Genomic DNA, 20,913 nt, shown 5'->3' with positions numbered 1-20,913 from the left:
AGGTACCTAATATCGGCGCAATTGAAAAATGCATTCAGCTACAGTTTAGTTGCATGATCGAGAATTTTCTCAATGGAAGTGTTGTACCTATATATAGTTAACGTGTGACGCACTATCATAAGACACTGTAGTCTAGATTAGGTCAGGTTTAGTTGTCCAAGCATAATTATTATACTATTGGTTTTATAATAATGGCATAATATACGGCTTTTCCTTTTTCTATTTAATCATAACACATAGAAAATAAATTTCACTATTTTCTTATTTATTTTACTGTTGATTACTGAATTTGTACTGATAATGTATAAACTATAACCTAATCATACTTAGCACAAATGTACTTGGTCGATTTTGAAAAATGCATGTCAGAAGGATACTTTATACGAAGAAGGATACTATAGAAGGATACTTTATACTTTATACGCAAGTGCATTTTTATTAAAATACTAGTGATTAAATAAAAGTTATATAATAGTTTAAGTTATACAGTTAATCAAAAAAAAAAAAAATTGTTTCATTTAATAATTAAAATAATAATTTACATACCTACTCATAAAGTCATAACTAAAAAATGTAAAAACCGAATACACCGGAAGTACAAACACAAATTATGTTCTTACCATTAACTTTGGTGATATAGAGACATGAGTAAATAGGGTAAATTTACCCTAATATTTTAGCTAACAACACTCGGATTAACACTTGGAAGTTGGAACTGCTTCCTTCTGAACACATAATATTTTCTATGTCTTATAGGTAAGTAGGTACTTACGTTTATAAGACAGAGACAAGGCAGATGGGTATAATATCACAATATCTAATACTCTAATAATTCCTAATGATTTTCGGCAATCATCCTATCTGTTTCAATAGAAATTTCCACAATAATTATAAATCATCAAATACCTATTAAAATGTTCAATAGTGACTAAATAGTATTCTTATATTGTTATGATTAAAGACCGGATTTATATGTTTTTACATATCGTTACTGGGTCTATGCAGTCTTATGAGAGTAAAAAATGTGGATGATTTGTTCAATTCTGAATGCATAGAAAAAAGTTTTTTTTTGCATATTTGAGAATATTTTATGGGTTAGAGAATATTTAACTCATTTAGCATATTTTGGAATATTTCGTAAATTGTGAGAAAAAATTTGTATTTATTTTTAATTTTAATATTACGGTACCCAGAAAATTTTTTTTTGAACATTTACAATTTTTTATTTTATCATTTCCAACTCTTACTAAAGTGCAATAATATTCCATTAGAATACGAAACTTTAAATACCTAATAATTAACTCACTATTAATATAAAATTGAAAAAAAAAAATTTTAAATGCATATTAAAGTAAATATAATGATGTTTATTGATTATTTTTGCATATTTTTGCTTTTTTTTGGAATATTTAGCATATTTTAGCATATATTTTAAATGTTTAAGAGAATATAATGAGAATATTTTAAGGTTTTTTCGAGAATATTAGCATCATATTTAAGGTATTTTAAGAGAATATAAATCCGGTCTTTAGTTATGATAATACATTTTAATAGTAGTGCCGTTGAAAATTTAGTTGTTTATGCATAACAGATAGATCCTAAAAGTTTTAAAGTTATGTTAAGTGTAAGTGGATACTGTGGGGATACGATCAATGGTGGTCGGACGGTCTTCATTTACCGTCGTCTATCTCGTAGTCCAACAATACATTATACAATATTATGATTTTACATTTAAATTTGTTTACTTATAAGTATACTTACAAAATCATTTATTTCAATTATATTGTTAAAGAGTTTTCATTTTTAATTTAAAATTAATACAACATACACCTAGGTATTTATAATTATTGAAAACGTAAATTTAAATTCAAAATCATATTGAATTGATTAGTAGATAATGAAAAACGTAATAATAATACACGTAATGCTGAACATTTTCAAGTCAACCAATAATATTTTTTAATGATTTTTAAATTATGATTTTTAAATCATTATTTTTTGTTTAAATATCCTTTTATTTTATTTATAACTTTGAACTTGAAATGTGTATACAAAAAAAAATTGTAAAAAAAATACACACATTATCAATGTAAAATCCATACATTCACAGCTCGGCGCTCCGCTAAGAAAAAAACAACATAAAAATCGAATGCACAAAATGCGGAAGTATTTTTAACAGCGATTGTAAAAGCAAATACTACATAATAATGTTGAAATTTACAAAGATCTTGATAATTCCAAGAAAAACCAATCCGTTATTGAAATAAAAAAAAAAAGTCTATAGAAAGAGTCATAGAAACGAAATAACGCAGTGCCTACATAACGTGTAACTATAATCAATGGTAAAATGTAGGTAATTGTATACATGCCATATACTAGCATAATAAACGAATAAGTAATAATCATAAACATGCTATTGTAGTATGTTAAACCAGTGACTACTAATGATCTATTTCGGTATAGCTGTTTTAATGTTGATCGTATACAAGAAATAATAATGAGAATATTAATTTGATTATCTGACAATGATCACCGAACATTTAACACAAAAACACGTGTACATTATGCGCCTAACAAAATGATTCATTAGGATTCCGGATAAAGGTGATTTAAATTTATTATCAATAAAATGTACCTAATCAATTATTTTTATTGTATTAGTATAGTTTTGCTGTTGTTAAAATATTATTTATTTGGTTCTGTTAATTTGTTTCACAAATTGCCAACTAGGTACCTACCTACTATTTAAAATTAATTCACTTTTGACTTTCTTTTAAGGAGCGATTTAAACATGTTTATAAAATATTATATAATTTCAATCAATAAAAGAAACATGGCACGCTATACTCGATATTATTACTCTTCAAGTAAAATCTTTGAATCATAAATATGTTTTTGTTAATAAGTTACCAATAACCATGACAATGAAAACATTACGAAAAATCGGTCAAAATCAAAAAAATCTTGTATACAATCCAAAAACATATTTATGTTTAAAAAAACCCTGTATTGGAGTATTTATTAATGTTATTCTGCGGCCTTAAATCCTAATAGGTAGATAATTAATACCAACACTTTTTCAGAGCTTCTTCAGATATTAATCTACATAAAACCAGGAATTAATGTTATATTATTACCCTAACGTGAGTATCAGACGTGTTCAACTTACAATATAATATTGAAATAAAAGCTATATTACCCATTTAACAGCAACATTCAGATTTCGATCGCGTCCAATCGTGGAGATTTGAACGTAATTTATTTTTGTTCTCGGCTGTAGAATTTTCATACGACTATCTTTTTATCTTGCAATCGCTTCCCTGGACACTCGTGTATAATATTATTATTATATACTATATTGTAGGTCTGCATATCTATAGTATAATATTATTATGTTGTGACTTGTGATTCAGGAAATGTAATCGTCGTTGCCCATATAATTATATTATAATGTCACTGTGAAAACACACGCCTGCCTAAATGTAAGCTTAAAAATGCGCTTGTACTTGTTGAGTGTGCCAAGGTGCCAAGTTTTAACAGAAGATACACTTTCGATACGTACCAATGACGTCGTATAGTATATATAGGTATAGTTGGTTAATAGTCTCCGACTCTAGTTAGGTCGTCGCGTAAGGATAGTATAATAATATAATGGTAAGGTTAATATTTTCATAAAACACGCATACGAGGGCAAATCGTTATTGTCCGGGATAATAAAATCGGTTTTTTTTCTCTTACCTACCGAGAAGAGGGTGATGAAATTGTGCCGCTTTCGTATACACGTCTACGAGTGCAGCAGGCGCCTCGGTGCGCACGCGTATAACGAATCCGAGGGTTTTGCGAACTCGAAATAAGACGAGGAGCCCTTGGATTTTGAACGGACGCGTAGAGCGTTTTTAATCGACACGCCGTTTTCACGGCGACCGTCCAAGGCTTCCCGCCAATAATTGTGCACGTGATGGTGTCGCAATGACGATTGGTATATTTGGTGTGCACAACAACACACATTTATGATTTATACACATATAATATTATAACAATATGTAGGACGTAGTTATACGCGTTTTTACACCTAAACACGGCGTTTACTATATTATTATAATTTATATTAGGCACCTATACCTACCCGGCGCGGTGTCGTGTACGGTGTTACACGACGGGGTGTGTATTATGCGATACTTATGATGTGAATACTCCGGGTGCTCGGTGGAAAGGGTTAAGAGCGGTCATCAGACTGGCGTAACGTAATACAATTCGCTACCTACTATACAACATAATATAGATGTATGCGTGTATTTAATATTATTATATGCGTTTACGCGTTACCGCAAGGTCACAGCGATTACGAAGTATATAATATGTTGAATTTATCTATACACACAATAAGGAAATATATACCAACATAATATGGCAATTGTTCTAATATAATATAGACAAAACATATAGGTAGGCACGGCTGACAAAACGTCGTTTCTCCGAGTTAAAGACGTGTTACTGCGGAGTGCGGACCGCAGCGCGTATAATGTATACAGGTGGCACCCACCTAAATACGCCAATTAGCTGTACGCGGGTATAATATCTAACAATTAATGGGACGCGTTCCGTCGAGACGATATTATTTTTTTATACGTTTACCGCAGGATTGCGCCTGTTTTTTTTTTCGTTATCTTACATTCGAACCTATACACAGGTATAATATATATCTACCTAATATCATTATCGGCAGCACGAGACGCATATAGACCGTTATATAGTATTATACACGTATATAGGGACGTGAAACGAGAACAAAATCTAGGCTAATTCAACGGACGGCGACGTCGCCGTTATTGTGTAACCGCCGACCGATATTATAACCTCTCTTCCTGGCTTCGCGATACACAATACATACCTATAGGTACCCACCGCGCGGGCACTATTTTTTTTTTTATTAATATTATTATTATTGTCTTTTACTTTTCGTTTTTTGTTACCGAGTTATACCACCATTGCCGGTATGCCAGTGTTAACCAAACCGTTTAGATGACCGGACACCGTTCGTGTCCCCGCAGCGGTAGTCGACACGACGACGACGAAGGCGAAGACGACGACGACGGCAAGAGAGTGCGTTCTTGGTGAAATCGAAAGAAAAATCGAAACCGATCAGCGGCACGGACTGCTGTATATAGCTGCAGGAGCAGGACTATAATATTTCACAAAGGTACCAGCTTAAACTATATACCTTCCTACGCGGAGATAAAATTATGGACTTCGCAACATCGTACCGAAACTCCGCCGCCGTGAGCGTGTGTGACGTTCGTTTCGTATGGGTAAGTCTATCGACGTGTATACGTGAGACCCCGGCACTATACCTATAAAATATAATATTATAGTAAGTTTATATAAATTATGTTGCCTAGTCGGTAGGTAGGTGTAGGTAGGTACCATATTGTATCCAGTATCGACGATATACGGCGCATGAGCTGAAGTGATCGCTTAATATAGGTACCTACCTAATAATTTACCTAACCGTTCGAATACGAGAACCACAGCCTGATATGCAGTTGCAGTCCGAAATAGACTTAAGTACCTAGGTACTATATATTAAGATAATATTGAGAAAATCTCACAGCGTTTCGCTGTCATAATATCAATAATAAAGTTTATTTTACTTTTTCATCATAATAATATTATCTGTAATGACAACCATTCCAGCTCCTTAAACCTTAGTAGGTACACAATTTATTCCAGTTATCAAGTTTTGTATAATATATAGTTATATATAGGTATAACTATAATATATACCTATTAGGTATTATCATTAAGCAGGTAGATACTATATCTATACGCAATGGTACTACCACTACTACCAAACATAAATTTATCTTAATTCTATAATATAAAAAAATTTAAAAAATGTTTAACTTTTTAATTTTATTGAATATAAAATAAAATGTTCTTATATCCGCCCTTGTCCCAGATAAGGACAAGGTCTACCCATATATATGATTCTTATATATTATTATATAATATAAGAATTATTTACCTGAAAATATAATTAAATATAATATATTTATAAATAATTTAAAATAATAACAAATTGTTCCAATATTATGTGCTATACTATTTATCAACATTTGAAATTATTTAGAAGAGGCTAAAGTTTAGGCCAAACAATAACCACCCCCCCCCCCCCCCCAAAAAAAAAACACTTCTTATTTTGAATACATATTTACCTACCTATTCCAATTCAGAGTTTTTTGGATTCTGAGTTGTGTGAGGAATGTACTTAACAACCTATAATACTGCTTATAAATCATATTTGAAACTATATAGACTTTTTTTAAGCATTTGAGGAGTATCCGTGAAGATACCGCCAACTTTAAAATCAAATTAAAACCATTTTAACTGTTTATATAGGAGGCAGCTGATGATTTTTCTAAGAGTAATTTGTGTGTGCCTATTACCTTCATAGGTAATTTCTAATTAATATAAATTGGTGTTGGTACCTACGACATACCTAGGTTCTTGGTATATTGAACCTGAATATATTATAGATACCTCCTAATAATTATTAAGAAAATGTATTAAGCTATATAAGGTATAACCTACCTATTATGAAAGACATGCGTCAATAAATCGATAATCCTGCCAATCATTTTGTGTTTTTTTTTTTTTTATATATATATGTGTATAGCTAATGTTAATAGCAGCGGTCGCGGAGTGCACCGGAACGGAACGCGCTGCACTGCAACTGCCCAATTATTCTAGTGGATATTACCCGCAACATTTCGTTCTGATCGACCCTTGGGTGTCGGCGTCGTCGAAAAGTAGGTGTACCCACACATATCGATTTATTCATAAGTATATAATATTATTATCTAAATAGTTGTAAAAAAAATACGCAATTTCCTTGCGTAATTGTACTTACCTAGGTACCAAATGTACTAATGTTTTTGCACGCGTAACTTTGGTTTACTTTTGAACATAATATTATACATATATAATATATTACATAAAGTATACAATAATAATAGGTCATTATGAGTGAAGTAGGTAAACAAATGTACATGCGACATTTACCGCAAATAAAACCATGACACATAGGTAATAATTATGAATTATGATACCTACCTACCTACATAATATAGCCCGATATAGGTCGTAGACAAAACATGACATAAATTGGAGGCTGGGGCTTAGGGATAGCTCTCGTGTTTTTATTATTGTCAATCTTTTTGAAAATTTTCCGTACATCCTTCTACTAAGTTTATTTAATTTAAATTTATTTTTCTGCAACAAAGGATATATTTAGTTAATTAGTTATTTAAGTGGCTTATAATAAATATATATAATTAGCTACATTTATAAGTTATAACATTCATATTTATATAATATTAGGTAGTTACGAGGATGTACTACCTATATGTTATAATATTTATTTTAATCATAAAATGTAAATTGTATAATACTATAATTGCCAATTGGTACAAAATAATTGTTTGTCTTATACTGCCCATTATACATATACCTATATGTCCAAGTGTCCAACCTATATAATCATTTTTTAATAAATTAACAAAATTTCTTTCAATATTGAAAACAGCCAAATTTCAAAAACAGTACCTATTGCAATTTTCGGTATATTTGGCTATCCTTAGCTAATTTTTTGTCTCATTCAAAGAACATATTTTATTGTGGCTTATTTTCAATACAAACACGGGGAAGGCAGTGAGGTACCTACAAAAATATTTGGGGGCGCTTAGCGCCCAAAGCCCTCATCTAGTTATGCTCATGTTCGTAGGGTATGGACATTGGGGGAAATCGGTTAAGCCCTCGAAAGTCCATCAAGCCCCCTCCTTATTTACTTTTGTATGATCGAAGCCCCCCTGCTCCCATTATTGTATTATATGTTAATAATGTTGGACCCCATCTGAAAGAAGAATAAAGACATCAGTCGTCAGACAGTTGTTAGACAGGTAACAATTTCTGTAAAAAAAACCTCTTCTTTTACCTTACAGCCCACAGGTTAGCGCCGGTCATTGTTTGCGTGTTTGCGTATAGTCTGGACGTCTATTTATATCTGTGCCAAAACATCATTTGCGCATCCAGCAGCCGATTATCGTTTGCGCATTATATGATTACCTGCGCCAAATAATCGTACATGATGGTACATTATAATATATGCGCATCATCACACTATTCATACTGAACAATAGAATGGTATAAAAATAAATATTCACTATCCAATTCTGACAGTGGCGTATTTATAAGATTTTTGTCATGGGGGGAGGGGGATATGATTTTATCCAGTAGCCCCACTTTTAAAGCTAGAGGCCTTAAATTTTGCATATTATATACAGCTTATGGGGGGGGATGATCCCCTTAATCCCCCCGTCCGTAATACGCCACTGAATTATGATTGAAAATTCAATAATTACCATAGTTCACATCTAATAAATGTATAAAAAATTAATTAAATTATAGTCTTGATTATATAAATTTAAAATAAAATGTTATAACTCATAATAGTGGGTTAGCCAACTATATCGTCTATGAACGGTCAAACAACTTGATTCTGCCTTATGGGTTGGTACTTGGGTATTAGAATTATTATAGGCAGTACCTAGGCAATAAATGGCAATAATATACGATGGTGTCTGTTGTTGACTTATCTATGTTTCAGCTGTGCGCGATGCGCCTCTATGAAGTATACCTACCTAAGTATAATGCATTTCATGGACCGTCGTACCGTGGTAGTATGGTACATAATATTGTTACCTAGCCTCCTAGCCCGTGTAGGTGCCAGTGGCGCTGATCGCCTAATTTATCCATGAAATATGTCATAGTAGATACTTTTGGATGGGGGACTATATTAATAAGTACATGGCATCACAATTTGATTTTGTAGTCAGTCCTTATAACTCTTAAGCCTGTATAATTGTGACAAATGTTTATAATGCCATGTATAATGTATTAATAGGTGCAGTCGAACTTGTATAACTTAAATCAACACTTTATACTTCGAGTTCTAAGTGAGACATTAAAATAGGTAGTGTATCGGAAAATGGTTAGATGATTAAGGACCTATATTTTATGGAGCGCAATCTTGTTGTATTGGCATGTAAAAAATTAAGACGGGCGCAATCGTGTTTCGCCGACACCGCAGGTACCTCGTATAAGGTACCTACTGCAGGAATCCTGCCGTGGAACCAGAATTTACGTTAAGACGTTAAAAAGACGGGAAAGTGAGTGTCGCTCTGCTGTACAGTAGGTTACAAGAGGGTCACGGACTCACTGTAATGGATGGTGTTAAATTTGAATTCAATGATATAATATCATTGTATAAGAAAAACGATTCTGAGCGAAAACGGTCAGTCAGCCTATGATATTACTAAGAATATATTTTGAAGCATTTTGGGCAACAACGAGACATCACCATATTTTGGTAAAAATATGCGTATTTTATTGCACATTATCAAAAAAAAAAAAAACCGTCGTTTGGTGCAACAACCAGACAAATCCGACGGTTAAATGCAGAGATATCATATAAACGGAGATGTCTGGTTTTATTTTGGTGCAACAACAAGACATCTCCTCATTTTTATTATTATAATGGAGATGTCTGGTTTTAATTTATGCAACAAGACATCTCCTCCAAGTAGGTATTTAATTACGGCACAACAACAAGATTTGTCCAAGCAATATTGCGTTACGGTGCAACAACAACACAAGTCCAAACAAGTTGTTATTGCTTCCTCGACTTATTATTAAAACGTAATCATTATCTATAAGTGCATATTATGTTGTATGTACCCTAAAACTAAATTTTTAATTTTGAAAACTATTAGTAATTTTAAAATTGTACCTCCCGAATGCACCGACTAGATTCACTCACCCATCGAACAAGGTACTGTTGAAGAAAATCGAATCAGTTTCACTGCCCCGAACCGCAATGATTGACACAAAAAAAAAAAATAATACAAAAAAAAAACACACATCATTGTAAAATCAATATGTAAATCGGTCCGCTCAGAATCCAAAATAAAGAATTAAACGTTGCATTACGCAGGTACTTTGATTTGAATTTGACTGTTGAATTAAAAAAACGGGGAGATGATGGCTGATGGGGGGGGGGGGGGGAGTACCTATATTTTAAACACTTCAGCACTTCTGCTATAGGTAGGTACTATATTATCATGTAAAGATATTGTATATTATTATATCGCACTCCTAGAACAGTACTGCCACAACTGCCGAATAGAGAAAAAAAAGCCCTATAAAATGCAAGAACGCCAAATTCGATATCATTTTTCATTTAGCCACTATAAAGATGTGTCAGTATTGAATTATTTAATTTTTAGCTAATTTTCAAAGCAAGATAGCCATATTTACTTTATGGCAATATACTCGTTTTAAATTTATCCAAATAATCACTAAAGTCAAAATTCAAGACTGCCTTATTCCGATTTGTGGCATTCTTGCACTAAGTAAAAACTAATTATCGTTTGATAATATGTTAAGTGCAAAACAGTAATATTTAGTTGGGCGGTATTGCATTTTATAATTTGTTACATAATGCATCCACAATACAAAATACAACACTGTCTTAAAATCAACTTCTGTTTAGGTACAATTCAGCCACATCTCAAAGTATGGCAGTCATGTATTTACTTAAAAAATTTTAAAAAGCCACAAGTCTAACTTTTTGAGTTTAAGAGAGTATTTCATAATATTTGGAAAATTCATATTGTAAAGTATGTTTGCAAGTACTTAGGTGCTTCATTTCAAACGCATGGGTAAAAAAACTCTTTAAAATATCTTAGGTTCAAACTTCAAATCAATTATTTTTTTTTTTATGTGTCCGTCTTGTTCTAGGAGTGCGATATATTATCATACATTAACACGTGCCACATACTTATATAATATGGCACTCCGGTGTCTAGCAAAATTCTAATATATTATAGGTACTTAGTTTGTATCAACATAATCCATAAACATTGTCAATTCAATTCGAACTGTAAAACAAACTAGCAATTATTATTTATATTTGAAATCTTGTGGGTACCTATTAGTAATAATCATTATGTGCCGCATAACAATAAATGAAAATGAAAATGATTAAGAATGGTTGAGAGTAAAAAAATTGTATATATAGGTAGTAGTAATAGTATGGTACATATTAATTTGAAGATGTTGAGACTGAAGGAGGGGGTCCACTTAGGCAAATATAATTTTTTGCGTTTATAATAATTGTAAATCATTGGTATCTAGTTGGAAATAATTTTTGTATATTGATTTAGATTGTTACACGTGTATTGAAAATTTTAACTGAATGAAACTTTTCATGAATTTAGATACAAAATCAACTTCTTACAAAAAAAATAATGGTAAATCAGATGAATCAATAGGAGGAATAAAAGAAGTTGATGCAGAAAAATATAAAAGCGGTAAACTCATGAACGAAGAAAAATCTACAAAATACAAAGAAGAAAAGGGAGATGATGACAAGTATAATGACAAAGGAGGCAATGCTGGAGAGATACATACACACGGAGGTAAAAAAAAGGAAGCATCATACAAAAAAGGCGACAAACAAAAAAAATTTAAAACAAAAAAAGTATGTAGGTGCATAATATATGAAAATAAATGTATGTAATAAACAAGTATTAACTTAATCTGTAGGGTTTTCGAGATAATTATCACAAAAATGAAAAACATAAAGTTAACGAATTCTGGGACAATTATGAAACATATGGTACATTTAAGAAGTTTGGGAAAAAGGGAGACAAAAAGTTGTTAGGCAATAAGAAAAGCAAGAAAAATAAAACCAAAAAAGTATGTGCTGTACAGTTGTATATAGTCTTCGAAAGTATTTATTAATTTTGATTAATATTTTTTTAGGGAGGCCAATCAAACAAAGAAAGCAGTAACAAAGGTGAAACAAAACATAAGTCTGGAAAAAAAGGAGAAATCGGACATAAAAAGGAAAAACATAGTGACACTCACTATAATAATGAGTCTAAATATCATAAAGAAAAAAAATCTAAAAAACATCATAGGAAAAATACATAAAACGTGTTAACATTTTAATAAAAAAATTATTACAATAAGTATAAAATAGTATTAATATTTTAACAATAAGCATTAGAAAAGTAGTGATACAAAAATAAAATAGTTAAGTACAATAATATGTATTTAAATTTAACTGATGATAATAATTAAAATATGGAAGTTTCCAAGGAACTCCGATTTGTTTTCTTTAAATATATAGCAATTTTTATAACTCTTCAAACTTAGTCAACAATCAAATTATATCTTTCCATATTTGAAATCAATAAATAAATTAAAAACAATTTTGGTTAGAGAAAATGGTTTTTAAATTTTATTTTGATCGTTTCATAATATAGTTAGAAATTAATTTGATAATGTGACTGTTTTTACTATATTGGTTTTAGAATAATAAAAATGCTACATTCTTAAGTCATTATGAGTAATAATTTATCTAAAACTTAATTATCAATAATTAATTACACTACAATAAATATATTTTTCTTGTGCATCACTAATGCTATTGCACACCAAAATATTGTTGCCCAACAATCCATAACTAAATATTCTGTGTGAGAAGTCTCATTTACCGGTTGCCACCTCCACGGAAGTGTATTGTAAAATATATTGTGTCCAAGGTATAGCATAATTGAATTTTGACCTGGTAATTATGAATATTTTAATAAATACATAATATTATTACAATATTCTTACAATAAAATGTAGTATAATATTGTACAATACTCTATGCTTACCAATTTCGTTAAATGGTGATCCACCCCAAAGTCTCCAATGTTCAATAATTAAGAACAGTATAATGAATATTAAGAATGCAGAACTTCCAGTAATAAATGCATAAGACAAAGAGAACAAATTTTTATTAATTGGTATTAAACCATCTTCTTTGGAAAAGTTACACAAACAACCTCCAATTAAACCCTAAAATTGCAACAAAATTTGATATTAAATAATCATTTTTATAATTTTATACTGATACAGTAACAATAACTGAAGTATACATAAAAATTGTCTTACTATTATTATTATTTACTATAGTTTATTAGTAATTACTAAGTTAACATTAACCCTTCGTTAGTACACATGTGAGCGCTGCGCTCATATAAATAACATTTCAAAAGTCAGTCGAATAAATGTTATCAAATTCATATAATACCCGATTAATACAATTAATAACTTCAAATGACGTGTATACAAATATTGATAAACAAAAATGATATAAGCGTATAAACAATTGAAGTGCTTTTTGTTGTTCCCAAAGAGTACCAATGTAAGGAGCACACAATGAGCACAAATATATTTCCTACCGCAGTGATAAAAACAAAACATCAGAAAGAGAATACGATTTTGGTTTTTATTTTTGTTTGATAAACTATTAATAGTACATAAAAAATATATTAGAATTTTTAGTAAATGGTGAAAATATACAAATTTCTAGGTATGATTTAATGTTCTAATTTGATCAAGCAATTAATAATAATAAAAAAAGCATTGAATGAGCACAGGGCTTACAATATAGAAATCATGTTGTGAAACATATGTGTACCAAAGACGGGTTAATGTTACATCTATATTTAGGACTAAGTCTATTGCGCGTGCATTTGAAGTCTAAAACATAAACTTGTTGAAAATAAACTTAAAAAAAAATAGGTTTTATACTTTTCTAGAAATAGTAATTATAGTATTTATGGTATTATATGTATTGACTGGTGATGACTGATGAACATAATCAATATTAGTTTTTTTAAACTATTGAGTACTTTGAGTACTCAATAAAATAACTATAATGCTTTTCAACAATTTCAGTATAATTGAATAGATTGAATATAATATAACAATCAAATTATTCAATAGTGTCCTGCACTTAATGAAAATTAGAACTTGTTATTAGTTAAATGTTATTTAAGTTATATAAATAATATTCTTACTAGTGTTATAGTCCAAGCAATCCAACGTTTGATCCGTTCATTTGTATACTGATAACATAAGATAATGCGACCAGCATGTACACCCATATATACAAGTAAAGTGTTTGTCAAAGTACTTAAAATACCTAAAATAAATAAAAAAACAAACTGTAAATTAGGTATTTAGAATACATTTTTGATTAAACACTTAATATATCTTACCTTCAGGGTCAAATGGTATTGACTGATAAACAGGTTTAGGTGTACCAGAGTACATATGATTTTCGCCAAAAACTAGCCTATCAATATATCCAGCAGCACCACCAGTACAATTAATGTTTGACGAACTATTGTAGAGGCCCCCTGGTCCCAAGTATCCTTTAGGGCAACCAGGTACAGGTAAAAAGAAAGTAATGATAGTATGAATAGCTACTAATATAATTACTATAAACCATTGCCGGGCACTTTCAATAATATCTCGGATTACGTCTAATCTTGTATTCTAGAAAAATTATTTTTTTAAATTTTCTTGTAAATAAATAATTTTGAACAAATTACCGTAAAATAGGGTTGAGGTTTCATAAAAATTGTTTCCAATGTTGCTGCTATAAAGTATATAAATGCTAGTCTCTGTAATACACCCAATGGTCTAAAAGTGCTTAAATTATTGTTGTTAACAGAATTTAGCACTAAACCCATGATCAATAGGGCAATTGATCTTCGAACGACGCGACCAAAGACATATTTTCTTTTGGTGCTTGAACGAAGTTGAGATCGCAATGATATGGCTATACTTACTCCCATAACCCAACAAAACCTAACAAAAAAAAACAAACTTTATAATCACAAATTTTTCAATTATAAATTATGATAGATATAAATTGATTTTATTTTACCAAGGCAATATGAAGTCTGCTAATGTGATACCATTCCATGGAGCATGTTCAAAGAACCAATAATGTCCACCTCCTAGATTGACAAATACCATTAATATGATAGATATCCTAAAACAAAAATATTCTATTAGGATAAATTATTAAATTATGTTTTTAATACTAGCAGTTACACAATTATATCCAAGCATGAAATGTATAATTTATAATAATATAATATATATACTCAAATGTATATACTATAATTATGTATAATTCTGAATATTTTGGATATAACTGACTAGTATTTTATTATCAGTAACGTTATTTAAATATTACCCAAACCAACAGAATCATACCAATAACCAATTATGTTGAGTATTGTTAAAATTGAGAGCGGACAAAATGCTCACTTGAGAAAAGACTAACATTTTTAAAAGGTGGCAAATATAGAAATTACTTAGGTACCCAAAATAAGCCACTGCTCAGATCTACTAATTAAAAAAATATATATAACCAAGTATAACTAAATCAGAAATTGGGATTATATATATTTAAGTGGGTAATTTTTTTTATATACAAGAACTTCAATTTTAAGTAATGTGACATTTTTATAGGAAAATAATAATAATTTAAATTTTTTTTAATTTACAGTCTAAATCTAAAAAAATTTAATTGACCCATATTTTATCCTCTAAAGTTAATTGAAAAATTATTTTACGTAAAAACCAAAATATCTTGCTACTTTCAAATTTAGATACAACAATTTACTTAATAACTATGGTAGCTTATCAGTTAAATTATTAAATTTAAAAAACATAAATTGTGTAATGTTAAATTTAAGTTATTACCCTCTAAATGTGTCTAACGATGTGATACGATAACTATTATTTTTGACTGGTGTCGGAATTTGAGGATGAATAATAACCGGTTCATTAGAACCAGTTCCAAAATCCTAAAATTATAAAAAAAAAAAGTATAGATTATCAAACACTGTTAATTTATAATTTTTTTTATAGACATTTTAGAAATTAAATTCAGATTAATTTTCAGACATTTCTAATAAAATTACAAACTATCTTCTGTCCAAGTTAAGAAACGTAATCGACGGCTGAATTGGGCGCAGGGGCGTGGCCCTACGACACGGCAGGTATACAGATCATCAGGGAGTAAAAACGTATCCATAAATTCCAGGTTTCGTGTCTGAAAAGGGTTTCAATTTTTTTCAGGTTTCTGAGATAATTGATTGGGAGTGAGGGGGGACAAACGGAAGTTTCCTGACTAGTCCGACAAAAAATGGTTGCTGCCAACAACGTATCTTAACTTGAACAGAATATATAATTTATTACGTCTGCCAGTTTATATGTAGCGTTGATGCAGATTAAAGTACTTCTGTAATTAGTTAACTCGGGAGTATTAACAAATTTAACATTTGGTTTTGTTTGTCAAACTGAATAACTCTTACTATGGATTAAAAAATTCATATAAATTGCTCAATACGCATAAATATTTTAGAGTATTTCAAATTTTAAATTCTATACCATAATATACCATCTATATCACAGAATAAAATATTTGGCTTAAAATAAAAATTCTCACATTCACAGTAACGTGGATTCATACCTAATTTGAGTATGTACTAATCAAAAGTGTAATTTAAATAGGGCTAATTTGTATTAATAAATGTGTATAAACACAGTATTTGTTAGCTACTTTAATCTGAATTTAATCTCAAAATATATTATTTAGCATGACCATTTAGATTAAATAAAGTAGTTGTTTAGTATAAAGAGATGTATTTGTTCAAATGTGAACAATTTAATATCTTACCCAAATACCAATTAGTAAGGCATATTTATCAATTATTAAATTAGTAATTAAGTTATAAAATTTAATCAAACCGCATTTTTTAATTCGACATCAGAACCATCAAATGTTTGTACATCACGGCTAGGGGCCGTCTGAAACATCTAATAGTTCATACAAAATATTTGAGATATATAACCCTAAAGAGTTTAAAAATAAGTTCAAGTTACATTTTCAATATCCAAATCTGTTTTTGATGCAAATCGGAACACAGATGGCACAACATAAGTCCTTTGCAGATAATTGATGAAAAACCAAACAGCAAAGGACGGTATTATGAGTAATAATGCATAAACAAATGCTAAAAAAAAAAATAATAATAATAATAAATGTATGAGTTTTTGGTATTTAGATTATAATTAATTTATAAAAAAAAAATTAATAACTTACGCATGAATAGATCTTGAGGAGTTGATATTTGTTTGATTTGGGAACAATTGAAATTTTTTGAAATATTCCATTGATAAACTCCATGTTCTTCAAAAGTATGAAGTGTTCTGTTACAAAATAGAGCATACAGTTAATAATATACTGTCAATATTTTAGGGCCAGTTGTACCATCTCCGATTAAAGTTAACCAAAGTTTAATTGGCCGAATTTGCCCGGTTATAAAATCTGTTATCAGCTGATCAAGCATAATCGAAGTGTAACCATAGACGGTACAACTGGCTAAAAGTAATTGTAATGAATAATATAAATTATAATGTGGTAAAAATGAATGATTAACCTGCAATTATTATGGCTGCTGTCATTGGTTAAATCTAGCCAGAGACTATAAATTGTATTTAATCTGATATTAGTAACTCCGCTGTTGGATATGTTTTCTTTTTTCAATAAATCACACTACAAAAAAATTTTGATATAAAATAATTAAATAATATCACACAAATGACTAATGTATATAAACAAATGAATAATGGGCTTAAAATGTATTATGATCCATTTATGTTTAGTAAACTCTATATACTATTACTATTATAATATATTTAATATTAATACATAATATTAATGATAAAACAACAATTAATTATTATAACCACCATAATTGCCTATCATAAAATAAAAATACTAATAACACAGTAGCCCATATTTAATAATTTGTAATAAGAACTGAATATTCATACTTTCTAGAAAAAAAAAATACTAGTATGATAATTTATTAATTGTAAGCTCAAAAAATCAAAATAGGCAAGATGCAGTAATCACCAAGTAAAATAATATATAAGTATACTTATAAGTATTTTAAAGAATTTTAATATTTATTGTTATGGGACAGTGATACAAGTTGATTACAAAAAAGGTTTATAAACGTTTAACTCAAAAATCCATATTATCATCACTTATTAAACATGACTTGAATTGCTTAATTGAAATACTTACCAATTAATAATTATGCAATTCCATTCAAAATGTACAGCATAATAACAATTACCATAAAGTCAATAAACCACAGGTATAACTAGTGTAAAGATTAGGATTAGTTACCTAATAAGACTTTTAGTAATACTCAAGTGGCAAGTGTCTAACTGGTTATTAGTTATATTATGTATCTATTATATAATTATGGACTAAATAGGTACAGGTATAAAATATTACAATATGGAATGAGGTATCTTTAAATGTTTTTTTTTTTTTTTTTTTTTTTATTTATTTATTTAGGATATTTACAATCTATACAGTTTGTACAATAAGTAAATTTTATAACATAGGTAATAATATTAGTGCATGATTGAATAACTTGAGGGGGGAAAACCGTCCATCAACAGTACCTCCTATTAATTTGATGGGTTCAAATGTTCAAAATATGGAAACCGTTAGGCAAGAGCGTCTCTTGGCCATTTTCTTTTTAACCTCCTCGGAGGATTGTTGGGGATGGTTATAGAGGACATCCGGGAAATTAGAGGGTTTTGGTTTGAGTGCAGTTTGGAGTGAAATTTTTTATAGTGACGAGTTGCTATATCGTTGACTGTTGGTATTTGGAGGTCTTTGTGTAGTGCGTCGTTGGTTATGTACCATGGGGCTCCAGTTATTTGTCTAAGACAAATAGACTGGAAAGCCTGAATGGGTCTTATATTAGATGGTTTGGCTTGGCCCCAAATTTGGATACCATATGACCAGAGGGGGGTAATAATTGTCTTGTATATTAATATTTTGTTTTTTAAATTCATTGAAGGAGACAATAATGGACGTAGGTGATGTAGACGTGTGTTTGATTGTTTTCTTTTGTGTTTTGTGTGTTGGGCCCAGGTAAGTCTTTTATCTAGATGAACTCCGAGGTATTTGGTTACATTTTGGATAGTGATTGGTGAATTATTGAGCAAAAGTTGTGGGCATTCGTTTTTTTTCAGAGAAAAATTTATTTGAACTGATTTGTTTTCGTTTATTTTAATTTTCCATTTTTGAGTCCAATTGGAGATTAAATTTAAGTGGTATTGTATATCGTGGATGGCTATGTTTGGGTCTTTGTTTGATGCTAGTATAGCGGTATCATCTGCATATGTCGCTAGGATAGTATGGTTTGTTTTGGGCATATCTGATGTGTAGATATTATAGAGTATAGGTGATAGGTCACTTACCTGGGGTACTCCCGCTTTGATTTTATGGTACGCAGAGTAGGACTTTAAATGTTATATAATTTTTTTTATAAAATAGTTTTATTTTAAATATGCATTTATATTATATTTGTAATTAAGTATTATTTAGTGTAAACTTCTTTTTTCAAACAAATAGAAATAAACCTATAGCTCTTTTCTCTTAAACTAGTCAAAATAATAATTATCTATATAAACTATTTACCTATTAACAAATATATAACAATTAAATAGTCACAGATAAATCAAATGTAATGCAACTTTTAATAGGAGGCGTGTGTGGTGACATGTAGCCAATAACTACTCCCTTGGGTATATGTTTTTTTTATCCACCTTCCAAAAAACCAAATACTTAACACTCCACTGCTTATTGCTAGGTAATTTTTATATTCCCTTCCATTATGTATTGTTTATTAGAAATTATTTCAGAGTATAACATGAAAAATGAATAAAAACAATATTACAGTTCATGCAAATACATAATAACATATTGGAAGGTTATAAAATTAACAGATTACAATAGATTATACCTGACCTATATGATGACAATGTATCAAGTTATAACTTATAAGACAATGTAATCAAATTATTTTCATAGATAGGTGGATATATTAAAATTACGTGTTTTATAAATCATCAGAATTACAGCTAATTTTTTAATTTTTTACTTACTTTGTAACATTCTTTCGTTTGCATCCATAACGAAATATTCGGAGCATTGTCTGCCCACACTTGTAAGCATGCTTGGTCATACAAGAGATTCTTACAATCGTCCGATGCCATTTCAAACTCTAAGCATTAAGTAATACATTGGCCAATTATTAAAAACACGATTACCTATGACAAATTGCAGAACAACAAAACGTACTTGTTTACGACGGCTTTAACAGGAACTCGGACATTATAACAATAACAATTATTTTTATTATTACTATTAAAAGAAACAAACAAATAATGATGAACCATTCTAGCGACCGTCGAACAACTCCGCTGTTTTAGTCACCACGTAGAGAATGATATTAAGTATAAACTAGACCAAATAATAATTATTATTGTTATCGCGAGTCAAATACATAGCATGTGGTGACCGGATTCGATAATTAATTTAAACATTATTCAATAGTATTGGGTACAAAAAAATACCTTCGTAAGAATATCGTGGACATATTTCAATGTTCGGGGGAGCTAGGTACAGTGATTGCATAGGAAATGGATCGCGTGAACTTCGACGATCGTCTGAATAGTATTATTTACTCGGGAGTCGGGAGTTCGATATTTCAAATTATATTTAACAATAGATACGACTAAATAGTAAAATGACTAACGACTAATGAGTGTTGAGTAATGACATAATATAGTCACATAGTTATAGTACATTTAACATTACGATAGTTATGACTTATGACTACAGTAAGTTATGAGACTAATCACTAATAGACTATGAGAGACAATAATTTATTGTGTCCCCAGTCCCCACTCATGAGTGCCGAGTGGTAGACATTTAAAACTGTTTTGTAATATTTTTTGTATAAATGTATATTATTATTTTGCACAGACTTATCAGATTCACTGTTATCAGTTGTTATCAAAATCGGGAAATCTGTATCCATTAATATTGTGATCCATTAA

At 29.9% G+C, this 20,913-nt stretch overlaps 2 protein-coding genes across 7 annotated transcripts; one reads left to right on the top strand and one right to left on the bottom strand.

Annotated features, from left to right (window-relative positions):
- The first annotated feature begins 4,476 nt into the window (after window positions 1-4,476).
- On the top strand, window positions 4,477-12,219 carry LOC132951600 (protein FAM133-like). Of its 3 annotated transcripts, none has more exons than XM_061023386.1 (5): window positions 4,477-5,309; window positions 6,677-6,809; window positions 11,337-11,599; window positions 11,665-11,817; window positions 11,884-12,219. In XM_061023386.1, exons 1-5 carry the CDS (start codon window positions 5,244-5,246, stop codon window positions 12,052-12,054), a joined length of 786 nt encoding a protein of 261 aa, XP_060879369.1. In that variant the 5' UTR covers window positions 4,477-5,243; the 3' UTR covers window positions 12,055-12,219. The 3 variants fall into 3 exon arrangements, with proteins under 3 accessions (XP_060879369.1, XP_060879370.1, XP_060879371.1); XM_061023387.1 differs by having other exon boundaries at window positions 4,478-5,309; window positions 6,690-6,809; XM_061023388.1 differs by having other exon boundaries at window positions 5,291-5,309; window positions 6,693-6,809.
- On the bottom strand, window positions 12,042-20,805 carry LOC132951597 (heparan-alpha-glucosaminide N-acetyltransferase). Of its 4 annotated transcripts, XM_061023381.1 has the most exons (14): window positions 20,428-20,805; window positions 20,153-20,314; window positions 19,957-20,075; window positions 17,421-17,536; window positions 17,084-17,190; window positions 16,864-16,994; window positions 16,729-16,797; window positions 15,679-15,782; window positions 14,852-14,959; window positions 14,514-14,772; window positions 14,178-14,457; window positions 13,977-14,101; window positions 12,786-12,969; window positions 12,042-12,691 (listed from the first exon to the last, which is right to left on the bottom strand). In XM_061023381.1, exons 3-14 carry the CDS (start codon window positions 20,065-20,067, stop codon window positions 12,510-12,512), a joined length of 1,776 nt encoding a protein of 591 aa, XP_060879364.1. In that variant the 5' UTR covers window positions 20,068-20,075; window positions 20,153-20,314; window positions 20,428-20,805; the 3' UTR covers window positions 12,042-12,509. The 4 variants fall into 4 exon arrangements, with proteins under 4 accessions (XP_060879364.1, XP_060879363.1, XP_060879365.1 ...); XM_061023380.1 differs by having other exon boundaries at window positions 20,153-20,805; XM_061023382.1 differs by having other exon boundaries at window positions 16,729-16,788; window positions 20,153-20,805.
- Window positions 20,806-20,913: the final 108 nt, after the last annotated feature.

The sequence above is a fragment of the Metopolophium dirhodum genome, chromosome 9 (genome assembly GCF_019925205.1).
Source record: "Metopolophium dirhodum isolate CAU chromosome 9, ASM1992520v1, whole genome shotgun sequence".
NCBI classification, from domain to species: Eukaryota; Metazoa; Arthropoda; class Insecta; order Hemiptera; family Aphididae; genus Metopolophium; species Metopolophium dirhodum.
This window is presented reverse-complemented; position numbering and strand designations above follow the sequence as displayed.

Bases quoted from the DNA above. Each gene is read 5' to 3' on its own strand.
- LOC132951600 (XM_061023386.1), top strand. From the start codon at position 5,244: ATGGACTTCGCAACATCGTACCGAAACTCCGCCGCCGTGAGCGTGTGT. The intron at 5,310-6,676 runs GTAAGTCTATCG...ATATGTGTATAG, and splicing joins GTGACGTTCGTTTCGTATGG to CTAATGTTAATAGCAGCGGT. The intron at 11,600-11,664 runs GTATGTAGGTGC...CTTAATCTGTAG, and splicing joins AAAAATTTAAAACAAAAAAA to GGTTTTCGAGATAATTATCA.
- LOC132951597 (XM_061023380.1), bottom strand. From the start codon at position 20,067: ATGGCATCGGACGATTGTAAGAATCTCTTGTATGACCAAGCATGCTTA. The intron at 16,995-17,083 runs GTAAGTTATTAA...TTTTTTTTTTAG, and splicing joins TCCTCAAGATCTATTCATGC to CATTTGTTTATGCATTATTA. The intron at 14,960-15,678 runs GTAATAACTTAA...TTTTTGTTTTAG, and splicing joins TCGTTAGACACATTTAGAGG to GATATCTATCATATTAATGG.